A 22,511-nucleotide genomic window follows, 5' to 3' on the forward strand; every position below is an offset into this window, starting at 1 on the left:
TATCCCATCGCATGCCGTTGCAACGCCAACTTTTACTCCTACTTTCTGACGGGGGTGCTGGAATTTGGAATAGATTAATCTTCGATTCCAACTCCAGTGTGTGCAACAGTAGGGAAGGTGTTGGAGTTAAATCCAACACATTCTACCCACTGCTGCACACCTTTTGCGCTGCAACGACATGTGATGTAATGGTATGCGTTGTAATAGTTTTGTTGTAAAGGCTGTCTCCCACATTGAGCTAGTAATCTCAGGCAACCCTATTGATAACGGTATTAGACTTATGTTGTCAAACATTTGACAATCATAATCAGCTAACATCATACTCCAAGTATTATCCTTAGATTTCTTAACTGGGTAAATCTGGGTATTAGAAGGAGATACTCCACAATATATTACTCCTTGCTCTAGTAACCCCCGAATAGTGGGGGCCATGCCCTCATCTGCTTCTTTAGATAGGGGATACTACCTTACCCTAGGTAAGATATCACCCTATTTTAACGATATTCTGAATGGGGTGGCGGTGCGGATCAGACCTACATCAAGGGGACCCTTGGTCCACAGAGTTTATGGTACTTGGGAAAGATCTGCATCCCTGATAGAATCAAAGGCTGCACTTGGTGTGGGCATGCATACATCCAATACTGTACTAAGCGGCATGGTCATCACAAAAAAACTAAAAACATTTTCTTAGGATCATCATAAATAGCTCGTCAGACAGTATTTCCTTGATGGTTTTACCTGATTCAATGAATATAGTGCATGCCCATAGGCTGTGGTTATGATCACAGGCAGCTAGAGTGCCATAGGTCTGTGTATTTTCTCCGGCCTCTATTTGTAATAGCAATTCGCTGTCAGGTATCCAACAATCCTGTCATCAAGAAAGGAAACCCTTGGGTAATTGAACCTCCCTTCCCAAAAGCTAGAGTGTTTCTGCTACTATTGTGTATATCACTGGGGCCAATGCCTCTATGCTAGTAGGTCGTGCTCTGATTTGGTCTCCAAGATCTACTGTTACAGCCAAGATCCTGGAAGGACGAACTCCTGGGGTGGTACAAATCATATTGCCTTCAGGCTCAAAATGAATAGTCATGTTAAGCTGGCCCTTAAGATCTCTCTCTAATATTTTGACTTCGACAGTTGGAGAAAATAGTAACCAGCTATCAGCATACCTTCCCCGAATCTCAATCTCTATCTGCTTAGTGAATGAAACCCTCATTACCACCCCAGAGAACCCTTGTGTGTCTATTTCTTTTTCGTTCTGTTGAGGATTGGGTGGCTGCATTGACTGAGCCATGCAACACCCAATCTCTGGCCTATCAGAATACACTTTCTTCACTGATCCCAGACTAATGTACAAACCAAGTTAAATGGGGACCCATCACACCTGGTTTCAGTAAGGGTGACATTTCTCACTCCAACCTTATGGAAGACAGTGTCTCTCTCATCTCCAATAAGGGAGCTAAGTAAACTCTTTATTTCCCCTACAGCCAGGGTGATTCCTTTGGTTTGTTTTTCAAAGGTCCTAATCCACTTCCCTGCTCCCTCTGTAAGCACTTGTAGCAGCTTTTTTCAGGTTTTCCTTATCCATTTGTGGCCATGGAACATAATGAGGTGGCCCAGATCCCTTACGTATCAGGGGCATCTGGCTCACTGGGGTGAAGGAATGTTGGAGCTCATGCTGTCTGGCATACTTTTGTCCTATGCACAGACTATATCACATACAGGGATACTCCCAATCTAAATCTCCCTCACTGTAGAGTATAAAATCCTCAGCATTTGCCATGCCATGTGGATTGAAGGACCCTTCTCTTGGCCATGAGCTCATCTGTGGGTCTAGGCCTTCATTCCACCCTGCTAAATTATCTGGATAGGGTACAACATCATAAGAACTGGTTTCTCCTTGGGCAACTATCTCATTGGGGATGAGATCATAGCCACGTAGAGCCGACTAACACTCAACTGTGGTACCGATTTACCACATAACACCAATCCCTCAGTAACCTCCCAAGATCCACTTTGAGATATGGCTGACCATGTGTTTCCTGAAATCGTAAATGTTCAAGCTCTGCTGCTCTAGGTCTCCTAGTATTAGAGAAAGTGCCCTGCTCTCTTCTCTAGTTGTCTTTATAAACATATTAGTGTGACTAGGTTCCCTCATTGATCTATCGCTATGAACAAGTTCAATGGGGGGGCCTTTCTTGAAAGCTAATGTTAAAAGTGCGGTGTCTAGCCTCCTGAGATTGAAGTATTTTACCATGTCATCTGTGTACCTATGAATTGATTCTTTTCTGTCCGCCATCCTCCCAAAATGTCCCTGAAATTGTTCTTATATATCATCACAAAGTCCTTCTCTCCCTGAGACTCTCTCTGAATGTTCTCTGGTGTAATTATAATGTATCCTTTCTCCTTTTGCCAAGGTGGCAAATCCTTCACAGTCCTTTTCAACGTCCTCAACTTTTTCTCAAGGTACTGACAATGGGGTCATACCAACAGCCATATCTGCATCATCATTCCACCTTGCATCATCTGCGCCTCTTTGTTGTGGGGTGGACAACCCCTCTTTGAGTACCCATCCTGTTATATCTCTTTTCTGTAACAAATGTGACATCACTGAAGAGAAATGTGACAGGTCGTAATCATGTACAAGACCCTGCCCTTCTTCTCTAACCTCCTGGGGAGAGACCCGATATAAATGTAATGTAAACTGTGTTTCCAATTGTCCTGTAAACAAAGTGTCACCCACCCTTGTTTTTTTTGGGAAATGTGTGTGTGTTCGGCTTTGGTGACTGTAGGGCAATACTAGGGTGTTCCTTTGGAGATAGTGGAGGAGTCTCAAATCCCACCACAGCTTCCAGCTTCCTGTAACTGCGCTAATGGATAAATACCAGGTACCTTGGAAGAATTACTTGTAGGGTCATTAGGGGGGTGGGGGAGCTGACAAGGTAAAGGTGTGCCAGTATTTAAAGTGTTTCTAGACTTCTCATAAAAGACTCGCCACAAGGCCAAGGTGACTTCTCGCTTCAGTAACTAAACCCCTATATATTTAATTTTAAGGTACACAGTAGAATGTTCTAATATTTTATCATCAAATGTCCCTCCTTTGGCCAGGGGAGCGTGTGTTTCTGGGTAGCCTTAGACCACTCTTTACAATAGTTTTGTAACCTTTTCTGATCTCCAGGAAGGGTTTTTCCATAGGGATTCTAACCTTTAAACTAGTTTGGTAGCCATTGGTCACTTCCCGCTGCACTTAAGAGAGGACATCCCTCAAACCATGTGCTTCATAGGCCATAGGGTGACTTCCAGACATTAGGCCTCGGTAGCAATTCAAAAGTTCAGTTCCTTCTAGATGTAAAGTTTAGTGACAGCAGCCTTTAAGCCTTTCCTCTACATCAAAATATTTTAACACATATAGGACTCCCAACTTTGAATTACCCACATTTGACCACTATTGGAAAAAACTCTCTATCTACTATGTAGTGCCTTAACCTAATATTATGTAATATTATACACAACCTTGCATTCAGTAACCCATTTCATCCATGTTTATACTTGTCAAAGAAACAAGTTATATCATGTATAAACATGGAATGGAGTCTGTGATGTCCTCACCCTATAGACAGAAATCTCTGAGTCCTACCTGTCCCCCATGAATAGGCAGAACTTTACGTAACACAATGTTGGCTTACCTTGTCATAAATGCGCTACACTCTATGCAACAGGGGCTAGGTGGTGTTCCAGTTGTCCAAGGGCAAATAGGGCTCTTATCTGGCTCCCCAAATATTGGGTGGAAAACTGGAATAAAAAGAGACAAGACTTCTCTTGGCAAGACAAAAGTAGGTTTACTTATTATGGCTGGGAGATCAGTCACCTCTGTAGAGGTGAGAAAACTGACCTCAAATTGCTGCTTGCAGGCAGCTGTTTACATAGTTGAAAAAGTGATGATCTAAACACAATTGTCTAAAAAAACCTACAACAAGTCAAAGAATACATAAGTTAATACTATACTTTTACAGAAACATCCCACCGTCTTTGTAAGTTAAAGTGGCAACCTTTTTCTCTACATTCTCTTTATCATAGTTCGAACAAAGCTTTAGTGAAACATTAACCTTCTTTCACTGTGTGTGTTTATTTTTATTACTCTGTTCCCTAGGCTTCTTATCTGACTTTGTATGATTTAGACTGTAGTCACCTTTGACCAACATTTTCTGAACAACGTCTCAACAATGAGAATGGACTCTGCTTGTATGCTGTGATTATATTCTCTTCAAGGCTTGTAATCATCTTTTTCTATTTAACTAAAAACCTGCTGAACTCGTTTTTTCTGCTTGCTGGTGGACTATAACCTGCATTGCATCTTTATGAAACCCAGGCATATATTGCTCTTTCACAGCGTATCGATTTGCATCGCTCTTTACTAATGTCTGCCGTAACACGATTTCCTTGCATTTAATTTTCTCCTAAAAACTTCAATTTGGCACCATTGAACTGCTAGTTGGATACTTTTGACTGAGGTACCCCTCTGTCCAAAGTCTCTTTTGGTGTCCAAAGAACCACATGAGTACACATCTAAGGTCCCCAGGACCACAAGAGAGGCCCTTAGAGACTCTCAGGGTAATAAGCATAGGCCAACAGCAAAGCCCAGCTGTCACTGGTCACCTGAGTACTTTAGAAAAAAGGCCTCTTCAGGTTTGCCACACAGGAGGTAAGTCAGCTGACCTTTAGAGCCCACGTCTTTGTTCTTGGTATAGGGGAAGCATTTTCAGTCCTTTATGCTCCCCTAAGATCACAGACAGCAGGTCAAATTCTCTTTTGTTCTTCCAATGGTAGAGAAAGTGTTCTGAAAAGGGTGCCTTATGGCACCACATTTATGATTTGGCACACGCTAATCCATTGAGTGAATCCTGGTCACTCCCTAATCAATGGGGTAAAAGCTTATGGGAGCAATCCTACCCACTTTTTAGTGGTTCCTCTTCACTATATGTCAGATAGGCCCAAAATATGATGTGCCAGGTTACTTTCAAGATGTTGAAAGATTTCAGTCACACTAAACATGGGCTCTGAGAGCTGGGGGGGGTCATAGGGAAATCACCAATGTCCTCCCACATCTAACACTAAATTCCAATTGTAGCAAGTCCTGGATCCACAACAAGCAAAGAGACAGACATCTAATGAAAAAAAGCAGGGTTCCTTAGTGCCCAGAGCAGAAATACACAATGATTGTTCTCTTGTTCTCTTGTCCAGTTTTTTCCTTTAGAGAGCGCAAATGTTTTACATGTGCTTCTGTCAAAACTGTCAGACAGGATTTGATACTGCTGTGCCAACAGGGTATCTGCAGCTGAATGCTTGTGTAGGTTCTGGGGAGAATTTGACACCTCGTTCACACGTAATTCATGCCACGTAAAGGCTAGAAGTTAGTGGTAAATTAATGCAAATTAGCCTTCAGGGGCTCCAGACAGGGTAAAGATAACCTTCTAAACGTTACCTTTCCGTAATATTTATTAGAAGTCTGACTTCACAGTTTAATAGGATTTTCTATCACTATTAAAGATAATGATTTGATAATTTTTCTAGTTTGTCTATTTCCTGAGACTATTATTTTAATCAGTACTCTGATTTTCTACATATGACAGCTAGGCCTGCCACAGTGAGAATAGTTTGTTGGTCCTTGTCACCGTAGGGACATGGTAATATTAATTTTCTACATGCCCCACTTTTGAAAAGTGTGCCCCCTGGTATGTCGCACTGCAGGTATCACACTGCATCAGTCAAGTTACACCGGGTACGCCTGTAGCCATATTTGCATTTACACTGTAGTGGATGGCACAATAGAGGCTTCAGTCTACAGATGGCCTTTAACTTCCAGGCCCTGGGTGCATTTTTTTTACACCATATATCAAGGACGGACAGGTAAATTAAATGTGACAATAAGGAATAAGCCTTTTTAACCTTATTTAAACGGGGACAGCAGGCCCTGTACTCCTGGTCAGTAGGGGTAAAATGCACAGTGTTCAAAGTAAGCAGAATTGAGCCCAGAAAAATGCAGAACATTAGGGATGGCCAAGCAGAAAATGCAGATTTCCTACAATGGTGCATACAAGTGCCAAATTAGCACTGGGCAATGAGGCTAAGTAGGGCCAGATTAGCATAAATCACTATTGTATTAGTGTGACAATGTAACAGTAGGCAATGAGGCTTGGAAGTGCCCTATTAACGCTAGCCAATGATGAATAGCTCTGCCAAATTAACACTTAGGGGCCTATTAGGATGTCGGGCGGATTGCCCCCGCCAGGCTGGCGATAGCCACCGCCGGCCTGGTGGGGGCAATCTGCCCGACATCCACTCCCAAATGCCCCCCCGCCAAATTAGTATGGTGGGGGGGACCGCGACGGACAGAAAGACCGTCCGCCGCTTTTCCACCCCAGTCGCCTTGGGGCCGGGGCGGTAAAGGATTAATATGGTGGCGGTGTCTAATAGACATCGCCAGCCATATTATGATGGGCCAAATCGGATGCCTTTCCGTGGCGGCGATGCCGCCACGGAAAGGCATACGGTCTTCACTCTGGAGAAGGGGTGGGGGGTGCACACGGGGGGGTACCTGTGGTACCCCCCAGCATTTGCATAAACAAAGCGTCAGGCACCGCGTGGTGCCTGCCGCTTTGTTTATGCAAATGCACGCACACATTTTTAACATTGTGGCGGGCGGTGCAGCGAGCACCGCCCGCCACAATGTTAAAAATGGGGGATGCGCCCGCCACTGTGGCGGGCGCATCCAAATGCACACATCGGGACCCCCGCCCTTGAGGCAGGCGGTCCCGTTTTCCGCATGGGTGGCGGGCGGGCGGGCTAATGGGGGCCTAGGTATTTAGATTTAGTAGTGACAGATTTAAACTAGTCAATGAGGCAGGTAGATCAGTAAGAGATGTTTGATTCAGCTCTGATTCAGTACGAGGTCGGGGTTTTACGAAGCGCCGAACCTGTGATATGATTACGGCTCCAAGACCCTCGGCGTACGCGACCCTCGGGAGACCTTGGCGTGGGAGTACGAATATATGCGGCTCCAGATCTAGAATTGACGTTATTCATCTAACATCTCTTACTGATCTACCTGATCTGACAATTTTGGAACTTGAACTTTTCGCATGGAATAGAGTCACTCAAGACAACGACTAGCCGACGTACTCTATCCGGCTACTAAGGATAGCATTATCGGCCGGTACAGTTCATTACGCTGAGCTGCATCCAGTTCGATTTTTCACTTCAGACTTCTAAGTTTGTAATTATTTGCCCTGACGAAGTTCCCAAAGGCAAAAAGAGGAACGAAACGCGTTGGCTGTGCCTATGCTGCTTGAAAGAATTTTGAATAAAGAAGAATTTATATATAAAATCATCATTAATATTGACTTTATTTGAGTGCACCTTCTACTCTGTCTTGATATTCTAATCATTTACGCATCCTACGGCAGCGGATGTTGGAAGAGTTTGCACCATTATTACCTGGGAACCAAATGATCCGTAGTGCTTGACCTGGTCTGCTGCTTTGGTCCTTTTGTTCTATAGTCAATGAGGCATAGTAGTGCTAAATTAACTCTATGCAATACGGCATAGTAGTGACAACTTAATTCTAGTCAATGAGGCTTAATATTGGCAGATTAACACTAGCCAATGATGCATAGTAGTGCAAAGTAACACTAGCCAACGAGGCTTAATAGTCCCAAATCATCACTAGCCAAGTATGCATAATACTGCCTTATTAACACTAGCCTATGAGGTTTAGCATTGCCATATTAACACTATTCACCAAGGCATAGCAGTGTATAATTAAGACTAGGCAATGAGGACAAATTTCAACAAGACGGAATAATAGGAAAAAATAAAAGGTAGCAAAGTCTACCAGTGGCCCTGTGCTGACAAAATTCCCTTATGTATGCTGTTTTGGCTCCCTGTGGACATTTTATTCATGGATGTTTGAATATTTTGTGTACCTATTTAAACCTGATTAGCACAAAAATTAAAGACCTTTAGAATAGATTTCAGAATTCAATTTCAACTGTTAATGGCAGCATTGCTATGGATACTGTTATTGTGCAGTCCTTTTCTCCTTCTAAGTATTGTTGTTCATTTAATGCATGTAAAGGTCAGATTGTTCAGTCAATGCTTTTATAACATTCAAAAGAGGGCATAGAAGTGAGAAAATGTCAGTATATACTTAAAGCTAAAATCTTGTTTCTGACCAAGTGTGCTCTTTTCTTTTAGCAGGTGTACATCAGTCCCTTTTCTAGTGCGATATATTTAACTGAATAGAAAACAGACTTGCATCTTATGAGCAATATTCGTAATTTGCTTGCTCTTCTTCTCTGACAAATATTTACTGTCTTAGGATAGTTAGTTAATTGCATTGGTTCATAGACTGAGCATAATCCTTACTATTGTTATCATATAATGTGACACAGGAGCCATGCACAATTGTACTACTTCTATACCAGTGGTTTTTGTAAATGTAGCCCTTTTGTTTTCAAAGTCACTGCCAATGTGTAGCCCGGTATATATGAGTTTGGTGTGCTTTGGCATTTCTTCTTGGAATCTAGTCACCCAATCCATTCATCATGCATCCACTTGTCCAATCATGCATGCACCAATCACTCGCCACTTTGCCGATTCATACACTCATCCATCTACTTATTCACCCATTGAGTCATTTTGGCATTCGACCAGTCAGCGTCAACTATCCACCATTCATTCACCCATTTGCTCGCATTCATCCAGTCACCCATTAAATAAACCAAACACTCAGGGCCTCATTTATGAGAAGTGGTGCATCGCTGCATGAAAGCAGCGATGCGCCACTTTACAGTGCGCCCTCCTTGCGACACCAATAATGCGTCATATTTACAGTATGACGCATCATGTCGCATGGAATGACAGGTACGTCAGTTTTACCAACGTATCTGTTGGCACAAAAGTGGCGCATTGCTGGAGCTGTGTCGGAACGTGACACAACTCCAGCAATGTTCAGTCACCCTTACGCTTGCCATGAGGCAGGCATAGGGTTTTGACGCATTGGCGTCCTAGAAGTGGCACAGCGAAATCTCATATATTTTACTGCGCTACTCCTATGACCCATTCTTGCAGGGGAACGCCCACCCTGCATACATTATACCTGACGCAGGTATCGCAGGGGTGTACGAAGTGACGCATCTGCCTAGATGCGTCACTTCGTAAATATGGTGCAGCGTGGCGCATATTTTGCGCTGCTGCGTCACAAAAAGTGACGCAAAAGTGATGCATGGGCTCATAAATAAGCCCCTTTGTTGTTCCCAAATACAGGATCTTAATCATGTGTCATTTGTGTGCCCAGAACTTCTAAGGGCAAGGCGAATGTTTTTGAGACCCTTATTTATTAAATGTAATATTCGTTCTGCTCACGAGGCACGATCTTTTGTGTTGTCCCCTCCAAATGAAATGACTTGTTATAGAATATTTCAATTTTTTAAAACATTCCTGCATATTTATTAGAATCTTATTTGTTATAAAGTATGTATTTTTTTATTGTATTGGTGTATTTTTGAAGACCTCCGTTGGAGTTCCGTAACAAATAAACTAATTGAATTAGAAAAATAAAAATAGAAAAATAAGCCCCTCCGTATTTGCTAATCTATAAAGAAGCACTCTATTCAAATTGCCGGACCTATTAGCTTTACCAAGCTGTTAACCCCCGAGGCTTTGCGTAGAATACAACATGCAACAAAAAGTAATGGTTAGGAAGATCACAGGAAGCAAACCGCAGTCGGGGGGACGAGATGTAGTGTAAAATTAAAAGAGAAGAAAAAATGCACATGTCTGAAATTTACATTTATTTAACTTTTAAACCCTTGCTGCCTATTTCAAGTTCTCCATTTTCGCCAATTAATTAATGCTTCTTTGTGTGTTTCTCTTTTTTCTTCCTCGTATGTTCTACAGGTTTCGCTGCATTGTCTACCCTTTCAGACAGAAACTGACCCTGAGAAAGGCGATTGTTACCATCATCATCATATGGGTGCTGGCCCTCATCATCATGTGCCCCTCCGCCGTCACTCTCACGGTCACCAGGGACGAGTATCACTTCATGGTGGACGACTACAATAACTCCTATCCACTCTACTCCTGCTGGGAGGCTTGGCCCGACAAGGAAATGCGGAAGATCTACACCACCGTCCTCTTTTCTCACATCTACCTTGCCCCCCTCACTTTGATCGTCATCATGTATGCACGGATAGCTTTCAAGCTGTTCAAGTCCTCGGCACCCATCAGGGGCTCGCAGACGGAAGAGAACGAGGGGAGGAGGGTTTCCAAGAGGAAGGTGAAGGTCATCAACATGCTCATCATCGTCGCATTGTTCTTCACTCTCTCCTGGCTGCCTCTGTGGACCCTGATGTTGTTGACCGATTACGGAAAGCTCAGCGACCAGCAGCTCAATCTCATCGCTGTTTACATCTTCCCATTTGCTCATTGGTTGGCCTTCTTCAACAGCTCAGTGAACCCTATAGTTTATGGTTATTTCAACGAGAACTTCCGCAGGGGATTCCAAGAGGCTTTCAAGGTTCAGTTCTGCTCCACAAAAAGAGTCCACAGGCAAACCTACTCTGAGTCAAACCACCACAGGATGGTCTTTGGGGTGCGCAACCGTGTTTTTGTGGAAGAGATGCCCAATGAGTCGGCTGCGCCTTCTGATGCTGGACCAAGTACCTCGACAAAGAGTGGACTCTTTTCCCTGAGGAGTGGGAGAGTTGCTCACCATGGGCTGGTGGTCGAGGACTTGGACAACAAAGGGTGCTCTCACAACACTGTCAGCATCCCTGCATGGGATATTTAAAACATAGGACTTTCCGACTCTCTTCTGTAGATTGAATTGTTTACAGGAAACGTCAGTATAAGCTAACAGAGGATTGCGCGTAAAGGGCTCAATCAATCAAAAAGTGTTATTTGTGTTTACATCAAGAACTGTTTGTGAACAGACAGTGCTAGTCAGGACAACACAATTCGAAGGCGGTATAGAGAATCCACACTGTTAAAGCATAAGATACTACCAACATGTACCTAGAAGGTCTACTATGATGAGGAAATGCAGGGTGATTTCCTCAGGTGTTTGCTATATCCTGTTTTTTTTCTATTTTTATTTAGGTGAATACATTGTTTAATGGACCAGACCAGGACTGACCAGAAGAACTTCAAGCCACTTTAACTTCTTGTATCCAAGATTACAGAGAGTACAAAATACATGAACTGTGGTCAGCAGATTGTTTGTCCACAGGACATTCCGCAACAGTGTCTGCCTGGTAAATGCCATTTCATGCTAGACCCTTGCAGATGTTCTTCTTAAAAGACTTTGGCCCCATAGCTGGCTACTTTTAAATATTACTAGTATGTATTGTTGTTATCATGTAACAGCCATTTTCTGCTTCAGGGAATCAAAGCTGCACCGGAAGCCTTTGTAATTGTTGTAAAAAAAGTGCATTGATTTGTATTTCAAGGCCCTTTGCAAACCACAGTCCAAGGAAATCTACATTTCGGAGTGAAAGAATCTTGATATAAATGCACTCAATATATTTTTAAATATTAAAGATCATGAGTGGCGGTCTAACTATTTCATTTAATTGAGGTTGCTAATATGTTTTCTTCTTTATGTGAATTTCCTTTCCTACATTGGGTGTATGTAATTTCGTTGCTGTTGGTGTTCATTTTTATTTCAGTAAAACTTCACTTGAAAAAAGGGAATATTCTCCAATTAGTGTAAACCCTCAGTTTAGTAAAGGGGTGAGCTCATATTCCACTATGCATCATTTAATCAATTTTTAACTATAACTCTGTGACATTGAGACCTCGAGATGCAACCTTAAGCTCATTGTAACAGAACGATGCAGAGGTCCTGGGGGCATATTACCAACAAATAGCGATATTGATCGCTAAGTAAGGTTAGCGGCAATTTTTTATCGCCGCGCATCACGGGATTTTATCGCTGAGATAACGTGCTATTAGCAACGTTTATCTCAAAAGTGATAAAATTCCCGGCGATAGCGGCAAAATCCGTGAATATCGCTGAGAATACAGCGATATTCCCGCATTATCGCTAACAGGGTCTTAGCCATTATATTCACCTCCCATTGGATATAATGGCTAAGAACTGGTCTGAGCAGGTGTTCGTTTTTGAAGATATTCGCGCTTAGCGTGAATATTTCCATCGCTACGCCTGTGTTGGTAATAGGCGATAGCGATGTTAGCGACTGCTTTCAGTCGCTAACAGGTTGGGTACGCTCACTTTACATGTCATTAGCGATAAATATTGCTGACATGCAAAGCGGGCCCCAAACCACTCGCTATCGCCTACAAGCTGTAGCCAACTGCTGTTAGCGACAGCTTGCTAATAGGGCGATAGTATTATCGCCGCTTAGCGGCCGAAAACGTCCGCTAAAGCGGTGAAAATTGCCTATCGCCCCCCTTGATAATATGCCCCTTAGTGTTGGCTTTCGAGGCTCCTGACCTTGAGAAGGATACTTTCTTGCCACTAGGAGCGAGGGGTGACTGAGTGTAACGATCCCTCTGGGTTATATTTATGTTGGTGCTGCGACTACCACATTCTCTAGGTTTTTTTTTTTAATCAGTTGTTTAAGACACCAGTTTATGTTTAAGATGGTCGGCTACCTTCACCCTTGTGGCTTTAGGAATAAGGAAGGTGTGGCACCTGGGGGATGTGAAGGGCTCTATGCAGATCATTGGCGCCACCTACTAGAGTACATGGCATTGAAGAAAGCCTGACCAGTTTCATAACTCCAGGTCACATCATCTGAGAGGTCAGCTATATTCAGCTGAAAAGGAAACTTGTCAAATCGCTTGTCTGCAGATGTTTTGTGATTGGTGAGTTGGTGCGGTCCACAGCAAAACCTAGTTCCTGCTTACACTGGCCTTATTTTTTTTTTATCCACAAACTTTGTCACAAATCAAGTGACTCTTCAAAAATAATATATGTAGTGTAGAGTCTCATATAATCAGTAAAATATTATTCATAACTATCTCAAAAGTATTTACTAAAACACTACATTAATATTCTGTTATAAATTCAATGATTTTGTACAAATTCTAAAAAGGTCCACGCCAATAAAGCCTCGTACTTGTTAAATATATTAGGTTCAATAAAATAATAACCCATTAAGTGAGGATAGTAGGCTTTATACCATGGGATTTCCCATGCCTTCCAAAATTTAGCAATTTGAATTTGGACACTATTTACTGTTGCAATTTGAAATAATTCCTGCATTTTACCATTTTATTTTCAGAGTCAGAACAAAATACAATTTAATGTCATGCACAGAAAATTAAACCCACTATCTTAGCCTAGAAGCCTTGAAGCGAAGAGCATAAGTAAAACATTTGGACAAGGCAAAACCCACAAGTATGAAATATTGTTAAGGACACTGACGATATAGTAAAATCTACATCAATAAATGTAGCAATGTGAGTTGTGTGGCTTTATTAGCATCTTTGTGAATACTGCACATTCTTTGGACTAGAATGTCTGCAGCTTCTTCCTTCTTGATATTTAGTTCCTCTTCTTCGAAATCAAATCCCTTTCTAGTTTTCACTGGTCGCATTATACAAAATAAATAAGCAATCTATTGAAATAGATATACAATTGTATTTCTCACTATTGAAACCATGATGCTATTTATGTAAAATTGTTCAAAAAATTATTAGACCCCGCCTTACAAGGATACTGTATTCTCTGTAGGTGCTCACAGGTTAAGGTGTCTTGGCCCTGAAAGCTCTGTCTCAATATCAAAGACAAATATGGAGCTATTAGAGACATTCTCAGGCAGTCTTGGGGTTTGCCACAAGAGGGAAACATATTGAATGGCTTTTACACTTTACTCTGTATTAGAGGGCAAATAATATGTAATGAACTCAACACCTTCAGCTAGGCAAGGTTGAAGATCCTGTCGGAATTCAAAACCTTATCTAGTAGGAAAGTTTACATTTTTTTCGCAAACAAATACCTGTGCGTTATTATTTCCCCATGGCGTTAATATAACATTAAAGTAGTTATCCAGTAAAACAAGTAAAGATCCAGAAGGTTATTTCTGTATCAACCATTGACAGTCGCAATTGGTCAAGGAGCCTCTTATTCTATTATTTTACTAGATACCATGCACAACATATTCCCTAGAAATACTGGTAAAAGTAGAATGAGAGTGGAATAGCCCAAACAAACAAATATAATATCAGGAAAATTCTTCCAAGCCTAATAATGAGTCTTACCAATTACATTGGTAAAGGTGTCTTCAACCTGAACAATCGACTTATTTTTGTTGTTTTTTATGCCATTGTCACGCGTCCCAAAATTGTTCAGTCGTTCAAGCTATGCAAATCCTTAACTGAAGAGAAAACAGCATTAGCACATTTTATTTCATAACTTGGTTTTTGTGAATACCTAGGGCCAGATGTAGGTGGCCAATTACCGGTCGGTAACGGCCGAATTCGGCCGTTACCGACCGGTAATTGGAATTTGAGATGTAGGGCACTCTATTTTACAGAATCGGTAAATTTACCGATCGGTAAATTTACCGATTCTGTAAAATACCGAATCGGTATATTTACAGATTCGGTAAATTTGATATGTAGGTGGGACTCTTCTGAGTCCCACAAGCCTTACCGAATCGGTATTTTACCATCAAATTCAATTTGATGGTAAAATACCGATTCCGGTGTGCATGCACATGTGTGCATGCACACCTATGCCATGTGACAGGCAGACCTGCCCTTAGGGCAGGTATGCCTGCCACATGGCACCCAAACCTGTTTTGGGGGTGCTAGAGGGTGTCAAAGTGACACCCCCTGCACCCATGTGAAATTCGGTATTTACCGATTCGGTAAATACCGAATCGGTAATGCCCATTCATTGAAATGGCATTACCGGTCGGTATTTACCGAATCGGTAAATACCGACTTTTACAGATTCGGTAAATCCACATCTGGATTTACCTACATCTCCCTCCTTATATTTTACCGATTCATAAATACCGAATCGGTAAAATTCGGTATTTATGAGTCGGTAAAATATATTTACCTACATCTGGCCCATAATTTCTAATCCTACATTTATTCAAATTCCTCATTCTTTATTCGAATGCTGGAATTGTTGTAGAAATATAAGAATAGTTTTCCATTTGAATGATAACACTTTCGCAATTTTGTGTACCGTACTGTGAGAAATGTCAGATTAATGGGAAAAAGCCCTCATAAATTAGAATACCATTGTTGAGTATTCCTACAAGTTCCAAATCTCACTGGTAATATCCTGTTACTTAAAGGCTGAAGCTACGGTAAACACAACAGTGGGACACTATTAGAAGTGCCCCTAACCATGGCACAGTTGCTGCTATCTGCGTTTGCAGTAATATCTTTCAATGTCATCCATTTGTCACTTGTAATCCTTATTTAATCTTCTTTTCACGTTTTGTGCTCATAATTTAGACCACATGCAAGTACAAAGCCAATTTTCAAAGTTTCTCATATTCGAGATGGGCCATCCGTGCCTCTTCATTCAAGAATACGCAGAAGTGCTCGTTTCATCCAAAAGCAGTTTATTAACATAACCCAATGCATTTCGGGCCATCAGGGGCCCTTCGTCAGGGGTACACTGCTGTTAAACATACTTCCTCCTTTCAGTTCTGAAAAAGTCTTTCAGACAGAAAGACTTTTTCAGAACTGAAAAAAAAACTGATTATTTCTTTCAGAATGCCTTGCTTAACCAATCGATCAATTTCTGCTGCAACACCAGCTTTAATTTCCGGACTCATTTTGTATTACGGGTATGTGGATAAACTGCACCTTCTTTCACAGTTACTTTTACTGGATCTCCATTTGCAATTAATCCAACTTCTTTTCCTGTAAAATCCCAGACTTCAGGATTTACGGTAGTTTTGACCTCATCTGGTAGCTCGTCTTTTGTCATCATGAAAAACTTGTCATTTACTTCTGTTCCTTGCTTGGCTAACATGATTTTGTAAACTCCATCTTCATCGGTGGTCTGAATTGCAACACCATCCGGTATGCAGAATATTGTGCAAATCATTTTGCACAATAAATCCCTTCCTAGTAAGTTTACAGAACTTGAGTCACACACCACAAACTTGTGCATCTTTTTAAAATTGCCAATACATACCTCCATTGGTTTTGTAATTAGGGTCCTAATTTGCTTATTAGAAACGCCCACTACTTGGATCGCTTCTTCCGAGAGGGGTAGTTTTGGGATGTCTGCTGTTCTAACAGTAGCACGGGTAGCACCAGTGTCCAACAAGAAGGTGATGTCATTCCCTTCAACCGTACGATCTATATATGGACCTGACTGATCTACCAGCAAGGATGCGCCAAGGATGCACTCCTCTTCCTCCCCTCTCAGGCATTGTTGAAATAGGAATCCTGCAAAAGAAACTGTGGTGTTACCAAATTGTTCTTAACACTTCCCTCCTAGAATACGGTATCCACACTTTACTTGGCTTGACTCACAAAATTTGCCATAGGGGCAGGTGGCAATTGACTCTGTAGATTTACAACCTGCTGCTGTTGTCTCATTAACACGTCATTCTGCATCTGTGGATTTAAATTTTGATTTTGGGTGCTATTATTCTGTATAATTTTACACTCGTTCTTCCAATGCCCCAATTTTCCGCACCCATGACAGGGAAACCTTTTCTTTTCTTCTTCTCTGCTCAATTGCCCTCTTGGTTTAACCCCACTATTTTTGCCTTGGCCTTGGTCTTGCCCTTTTCCTCAGTTTCCTGCCTGATTATTTAGCTGGAGTTCTTGCTGTTCTGCTAATTTAACTTGGGCCCACATTACTTTTTCTTCTAAAATCTTTCATCTGTTATCGATTTCATCTCCACAGTATTTTGCAGACTTGAGGATTTCATCTATGGGCTTCGCTTGCCAGCACAACATGTGTTGCTTAAACATTTGCGATATGTTCAACCTTAACCCAGACACAAATCAATACACGAAATGTGTCATGTCTTTGTCTCCAATATTCTCCAACCCACTGTACTGCTTTAACACCTGTAAAAGGAGTTCATAGTAGGCATGTAATGACTCATCCTTTTCTTGGGTTGTTCTGTCTATTTTTATCCAATCAATTTCTTTTGAGGGAATCTTCCCTTTCAGGAAAGGGATTACCTGGTGATATTTTGTCATTACTTCTTCTGACGGGGCTCCTGTCTTTTTATCCCTCAGGTACTCATCATCGGGCCAATCTACTGTAATTTTATATTCTGTCCACAAATTGGCAGGTACAAGTATGTCGAATAGACCATCCAAGTCCTTCAACAAAACTTTTGAAACCTTCACAAACCTTCAAACTTGCCTGTACCATTCTACTGGTTTTTCTCTCAACTTTGGGAAATCATTGGTAAAAGATAAAATATCCTGTCGGGTCCACGGGACATGTACATAACCCCCTCCTGGTACTTCTCTCATTGGGCACAGTCCTTCAACTTTTTCTGTTTCTTTCATTAAATACTCAGATGTCGTTAAGATGTGCCTGTGCTGCTTCCTTTTTCTTTCTCCACCTAGTTTTCCATCTATCTAAATCTCACCATTTTTGTAACAGTGTCAACAACTCTTTTATCTGTAATTTCCTTCCTGACACATTCATGTTTTCTAAATCTTTAGCAGAAAATTCCCTTTGTCAATTCCCCTTCCTGAGGCCAAATTCATCAATTTTTCATGAAATATTTGCGTATTTCGAGTGATGCTTCTGTATATGAATAGCAACTCTTTCTCACTAAAGGAGTTTACTCTTTCTACTCCTACATTCCCAGCTATCATTTCTTCCAATTTAACTCTTAATTTAAATATATCTAATATTTTTAGTTGGGGTTTTGGTCTATCTATTTCTCGTGTCCATCTTTCTATTTCTTCAGGGGTTACCATTGTGGCATTTTTCGTTCCTGTAGATGTCTCAATTGGCACTTCTTTTGACCAACCTGGTGTAACTTTTCTGGGTGAATCATTTATTTGTTCTCTTATTGGCAAGTCCATTAAGGAAATGACCGATTCACATTCACTGGCTTGATCATCAATTATTATATTTTATTTCCTGGGTTGCATGATTGGTGTAGTCCTGACAGGTGTTTTAGGACAATTCTGCTTATCCCCATATAAGGGTAGAACGGAACCTATAGTTACTGGTATCGTTTGTGCTTCAGGATCTGTGTTCAGCTGGGTTATTTTCTGAATAAATTCACTTCTATTTTTATTTATCGCTTCCTTTTCTTTTTCTTGAAGGACCCTTTCCATTGTAGTCTTGTGTACAACCTGCGGAACTAAAGGTGTTTTCATAATCAGGGCACTAGGGATAGTTCTATTTGACTCTTCTTGGTAAGGGGGAGGATTTTTCATTAACATATCTTCAAAATAATCATCTTCTGAATCTCCACTACCTGTCATTAAATGTTTTGTTTTCTCTGTACATTTGCTTCCTGTCTGTTCTTCTGTCGTTAGTGCAGGATATAATCCTTCCACCACCATGGCTTGTCTCCATTGTTTCATCTAACTATCTCGAGTTTCACAAGGAAATTTGGGATAAAACTTACTCAGGTTCCTGTTACTTCGTGATCTATCACGCTCAAATGCTTCAGTTTCCCATTCACCTAAAGCTTTGTACTGAGTCAATCTAGGTCTTGGGTCTAGCTCATTAATGCGAGTTCGTAAATTATGTAAAATTCTCCCATTAAATGTTCCGAACTCAGGAAATGCTAATACTCCATCATCTTTTGTATATTCTATCCAATTTTCTAACCATACACAGGTATGAAAGCCTCTCTCCATCATCATGTATGATGCGAGTGTTTTCGGGGGAGGGATGAGAATTCCTTCCCTAGTTTTAATGGGTTTATCCTTTTTAAAATAATTAAAAATTTTCTGCATAAATGACATTTTTCTCTTTTCTCCATGCATTTTATGTGAATTTCCTTTAATATACTGTTTGTGGGCAAACCCTATAAGTCTTCTATCTGGATGAGTCCCAAATATGGGGTCCATTAGGATGGCGGACGGATCGCCACCGCCATGCAGGCGGTGGCGATCCGTCCGCCATCCCTGCCCGTCCGCCACCTTTCTTTCCCATGCCATATTACGATGACGGGGGGGGGCGTGGCGGAGGAGAAGACCGCCTGCCGCTTTTCCGCCGCGGTCGGCTTGCGACCGCAGCGGAAAAGGCCTGATATGGTGGCGGTGTCTATCAGACACCGCCAGCCATATTAGGATGGCCGCTGAGGAATGCCTTTCCGTGGCGGCAATGCCGCCACGGAAATGCATACGGTCTTTGCTTTGGGGGCCCGTTGCGGGCCCCCAGGTTGAAGGGGAGGTGGGGGGTGCACATGGGAGTACCTATGGTACCCCCAGCATTTCAATGTACACCATGACAGGCACCGCGCGGTGCCTGTCATGTTGTGCATTGAAATGTACAACGTGCATTTTTTGCATTGTGGCGGCCGGTGCTTTAAGCACCGTCCGCCGCAATGTAAAAAATGCGGGATGCACCCGCCACTGTGGCGGATGCATCCTAATTGGGGGCACGGTTCCTCCGCCCTTGTGGCGGATGGTACCGGCCCCCGACAGGATGGCAGACGGACTTTGTCCGTCCGCCATCCTAATGGACCTCTATGTTCGGATCGTGTCTCCACATACAAATCCCACTGTCTATTATTATCGGGGCTTCAATTTTGATGACTAATTAGATGTTCGCTTTAACTCTAATGCTTCTCCAATACCAGAGCGTCTTCTATTCTGGTGACCAATCAACTTCTGTTTTGACTATTCGCTTAACCAATGCTTGAACTGCTTTTCAGGCAAGTCAGTATCGCTCCTTTCTACTGACCCCTCCTTTACAATTTCACATCAGCAACACGCCTGCTGTCTCGACCAGTCCAAGAGCGGCTCTCAGTAAAGTCTGTGTAGCACCCGCAACTGACCCTCCTTTCACAAGGTAATGTGAAACTTAATTTCTTACAATTTTACCTACACAATTCATTAATTACCAACTTAGAAACATTCGCTACTGTACTGATTTACTAAATTCAGGAAAAGTCAATTTCTTCTGCTGCGAGTAAAACTTTCTGCTTACCCTTCACACACTAGGAGTAAAACCTCTTCCGCTTACTCTTCACTCAAGCATCAAAGAACCTGCTACTTCTTCAGTATTACCCTTTCTAGGTGATACAAGACCAAAGTTTCAAGAGCAAACTCCTTTGCTACCAATCACTCTCACTTTTATACAAAGACAATAATCCCTAAATCAGTGCTTCAAGTTCTGCATACATTTTCACACTTTCTTCATCATGGCAAGTAACCTCACTGCAGTAGAATGTATGACAGAATATCGACAGACAAAAAATCGACCAATAGAAATATTGATGCAAAAATATCAAAATCAAGAATATCGACATCCTATCTACATTATGGTAAGTACAAAAATATTGAGAAAAAAAATCGATGTCAAAAATATCGTTGCTAAAAATATCTTTTTTTAGAACTTACAAAAAGAATGTAAAATAAAGTGAATAATAGATATAATTAAAATAAACATAGCTAAAAAACAAACATTTAAAAAGTATATCTAATATATATAATTTAAAAATAAATTAAACATATACATATATCATATAATATATAATTAATAATATTTTTTATAAATATTTTATTAACTTATAAATTGTTAAAAAATATCTTATAAATTACAAATACATATCTACACATAAAACAATAATATAAATAAAAATTAAATAAATATACATAACAAATTAAACAAATTACAATTATTTTCAATATTTTTTAATTAATTATGTACTACATTAACTAAAATAATCCTAAAAATATTACATAGCACAGGGAATAAAATCACTATTCCAACTCCAGTGACTGTAACAGTAGGGAAAGTGTTGGATAGCGTAGGGGTAAAAATTACTATTCTCACTTCAGTGAGTGCAAAAGTAGGGAAAGTGTTGGATAGCGTAGGGTAAACATTACTATTCCCACTCCAGTGAGTGCAACAGTAGGGAAAGTGTTGGATAGCATAGGGGTGAAAATTAATATTCCCACTCCAGTGAGTTCAACAGTAGGGAAAGTGTTGGATAGCTTAGGGGTAAAAATGACTATTCCCACTCCAGTGAGTGCAACAGTAGGGAAAGTGTTGGATAGCGTAAGGGTAAAACTTACTATTGGCACTCCAGTGAGTGCAACAGTAGGGCAAGTGTTGGATAGCGTAGGGGTTAAAATTACTATTCCCACTCCAGTGAGTGCAACAGTAGGGAAAGTGTTGGATAGCGTAGGGGTATAAATTACTATTCACACTCCAGTGAGTGCAACAGTAGGGAAAGTGTTGGATAACGTAGGGGTAAACATTACTATTCACACTCCAGTGAGTGCAACAGTAGGGAAAGTGTTGGATAGCGTAGGGGTAAACATTACTATTCCCACTCCAGTGAGTGCAACAGTAGGGAAAGTGTAGGATAGCGTAGGAGTTAAATTAACATACTTATCAATTATATATTTTTAATAAAATAAATAACTTATTAGTGATTATTCAACAGAAAATCAGTCATTAGTACCTAATAAATTAAATTAATATTTACTTAAATAACATTAAATTACTTCCCACCCTATTCCCCTATAAAGACACAGCGCACTTCACATAAAAATAACACAATTAATTTAATTATCAATTAATCAATTAATAAAAATTAATTACCAATTAATAATGAATTAACAATTATTTAATTAACAATAACAAAAATATAAATTAATTATAAATTAATTATAATTAATATAATTCAAAATTACCAATTAATAAAAATTAACGAATAATTAATTAACAATAAATAATAATCATTTCAATAAATAAAAACATATTAATTCAATAATTTAATTTAAATGACTTCCCACCCTATTGCCCTATAAACCCACAACCCGCTACAGAATAAAAATAACATAATTCATTTAACCATTAATTAATCAATTAATACAAATTAATTACCAATTAATAATTACTTTACGAGTGAATTAACTCACAATAACTAAAAATAATATAATTATTATAAATAATATAATTATAAATTACCAATTAATAAAAACAAATGAGCAATTAATAGTTATTTAACAATGAATTAACAATCGATAACAATAAATAAAAACATAATAATTCATTAATTATAATCAAATTACTTCCCACCCTATTCCAATATAAACCCCCAAACTGCTCTGATACTAAAATGCAAAATGCTTTCTTAAAAAAATCATTATTTTCTAAACATTTAATACGTATATATTTGAAATTCATGAAAAAACATTAAAAAATGTTAAACAAACATATAAAATACATACTAAATAAATAACACTAAAATTAGATCATATTTACAACGATAATTTTGCTAACTATGTTATTTACTTCGATATTACTTACTTTGATATTAAATATATCTATATTACTT

General features: G+C 40.3%; 1 protein-coding gene across 1 annotated transcript in view; it reads left to right on the forward strand.

Moving 5' to 3' along the window:
• LOC144753346 (neuropeptide FF receptor 1-like) overlaps positions 1-10,849 on the forward strand; it is a 1,025,672-nt gene extending 1,014,823 nt beyond the window's left edge. Inside the window, exon 6 of the mRNA XM_078641070.1 lies at positions 9,958-10,849. Coding sequence (XP_078497196.1) covers positions 9,958-10,849 — 892 coding nt within the window. The remainder of the gene's footprint in view (positions 1-9,957) is intronic.
• The last annotated feature ends 11,662 nt before the right edge of the window (positions 10,850-22,511 follow it).

The sequence above is a fragment of the Lissotriton helveticus genome, chromosome 5_1 (assembly GCF_964261635.1).
Source record: "Lissotriton helveticus chromosome 5_1, aLisHel1.1, whole genome shotgun sequence".
Taxonomy (NCBI): domain Eukaryota; kingdom Metazoa; phylum Chordata; class Amphibia; order Caudata; family Salamandridae; genus Lissotriton; species Lissotriton helveticus.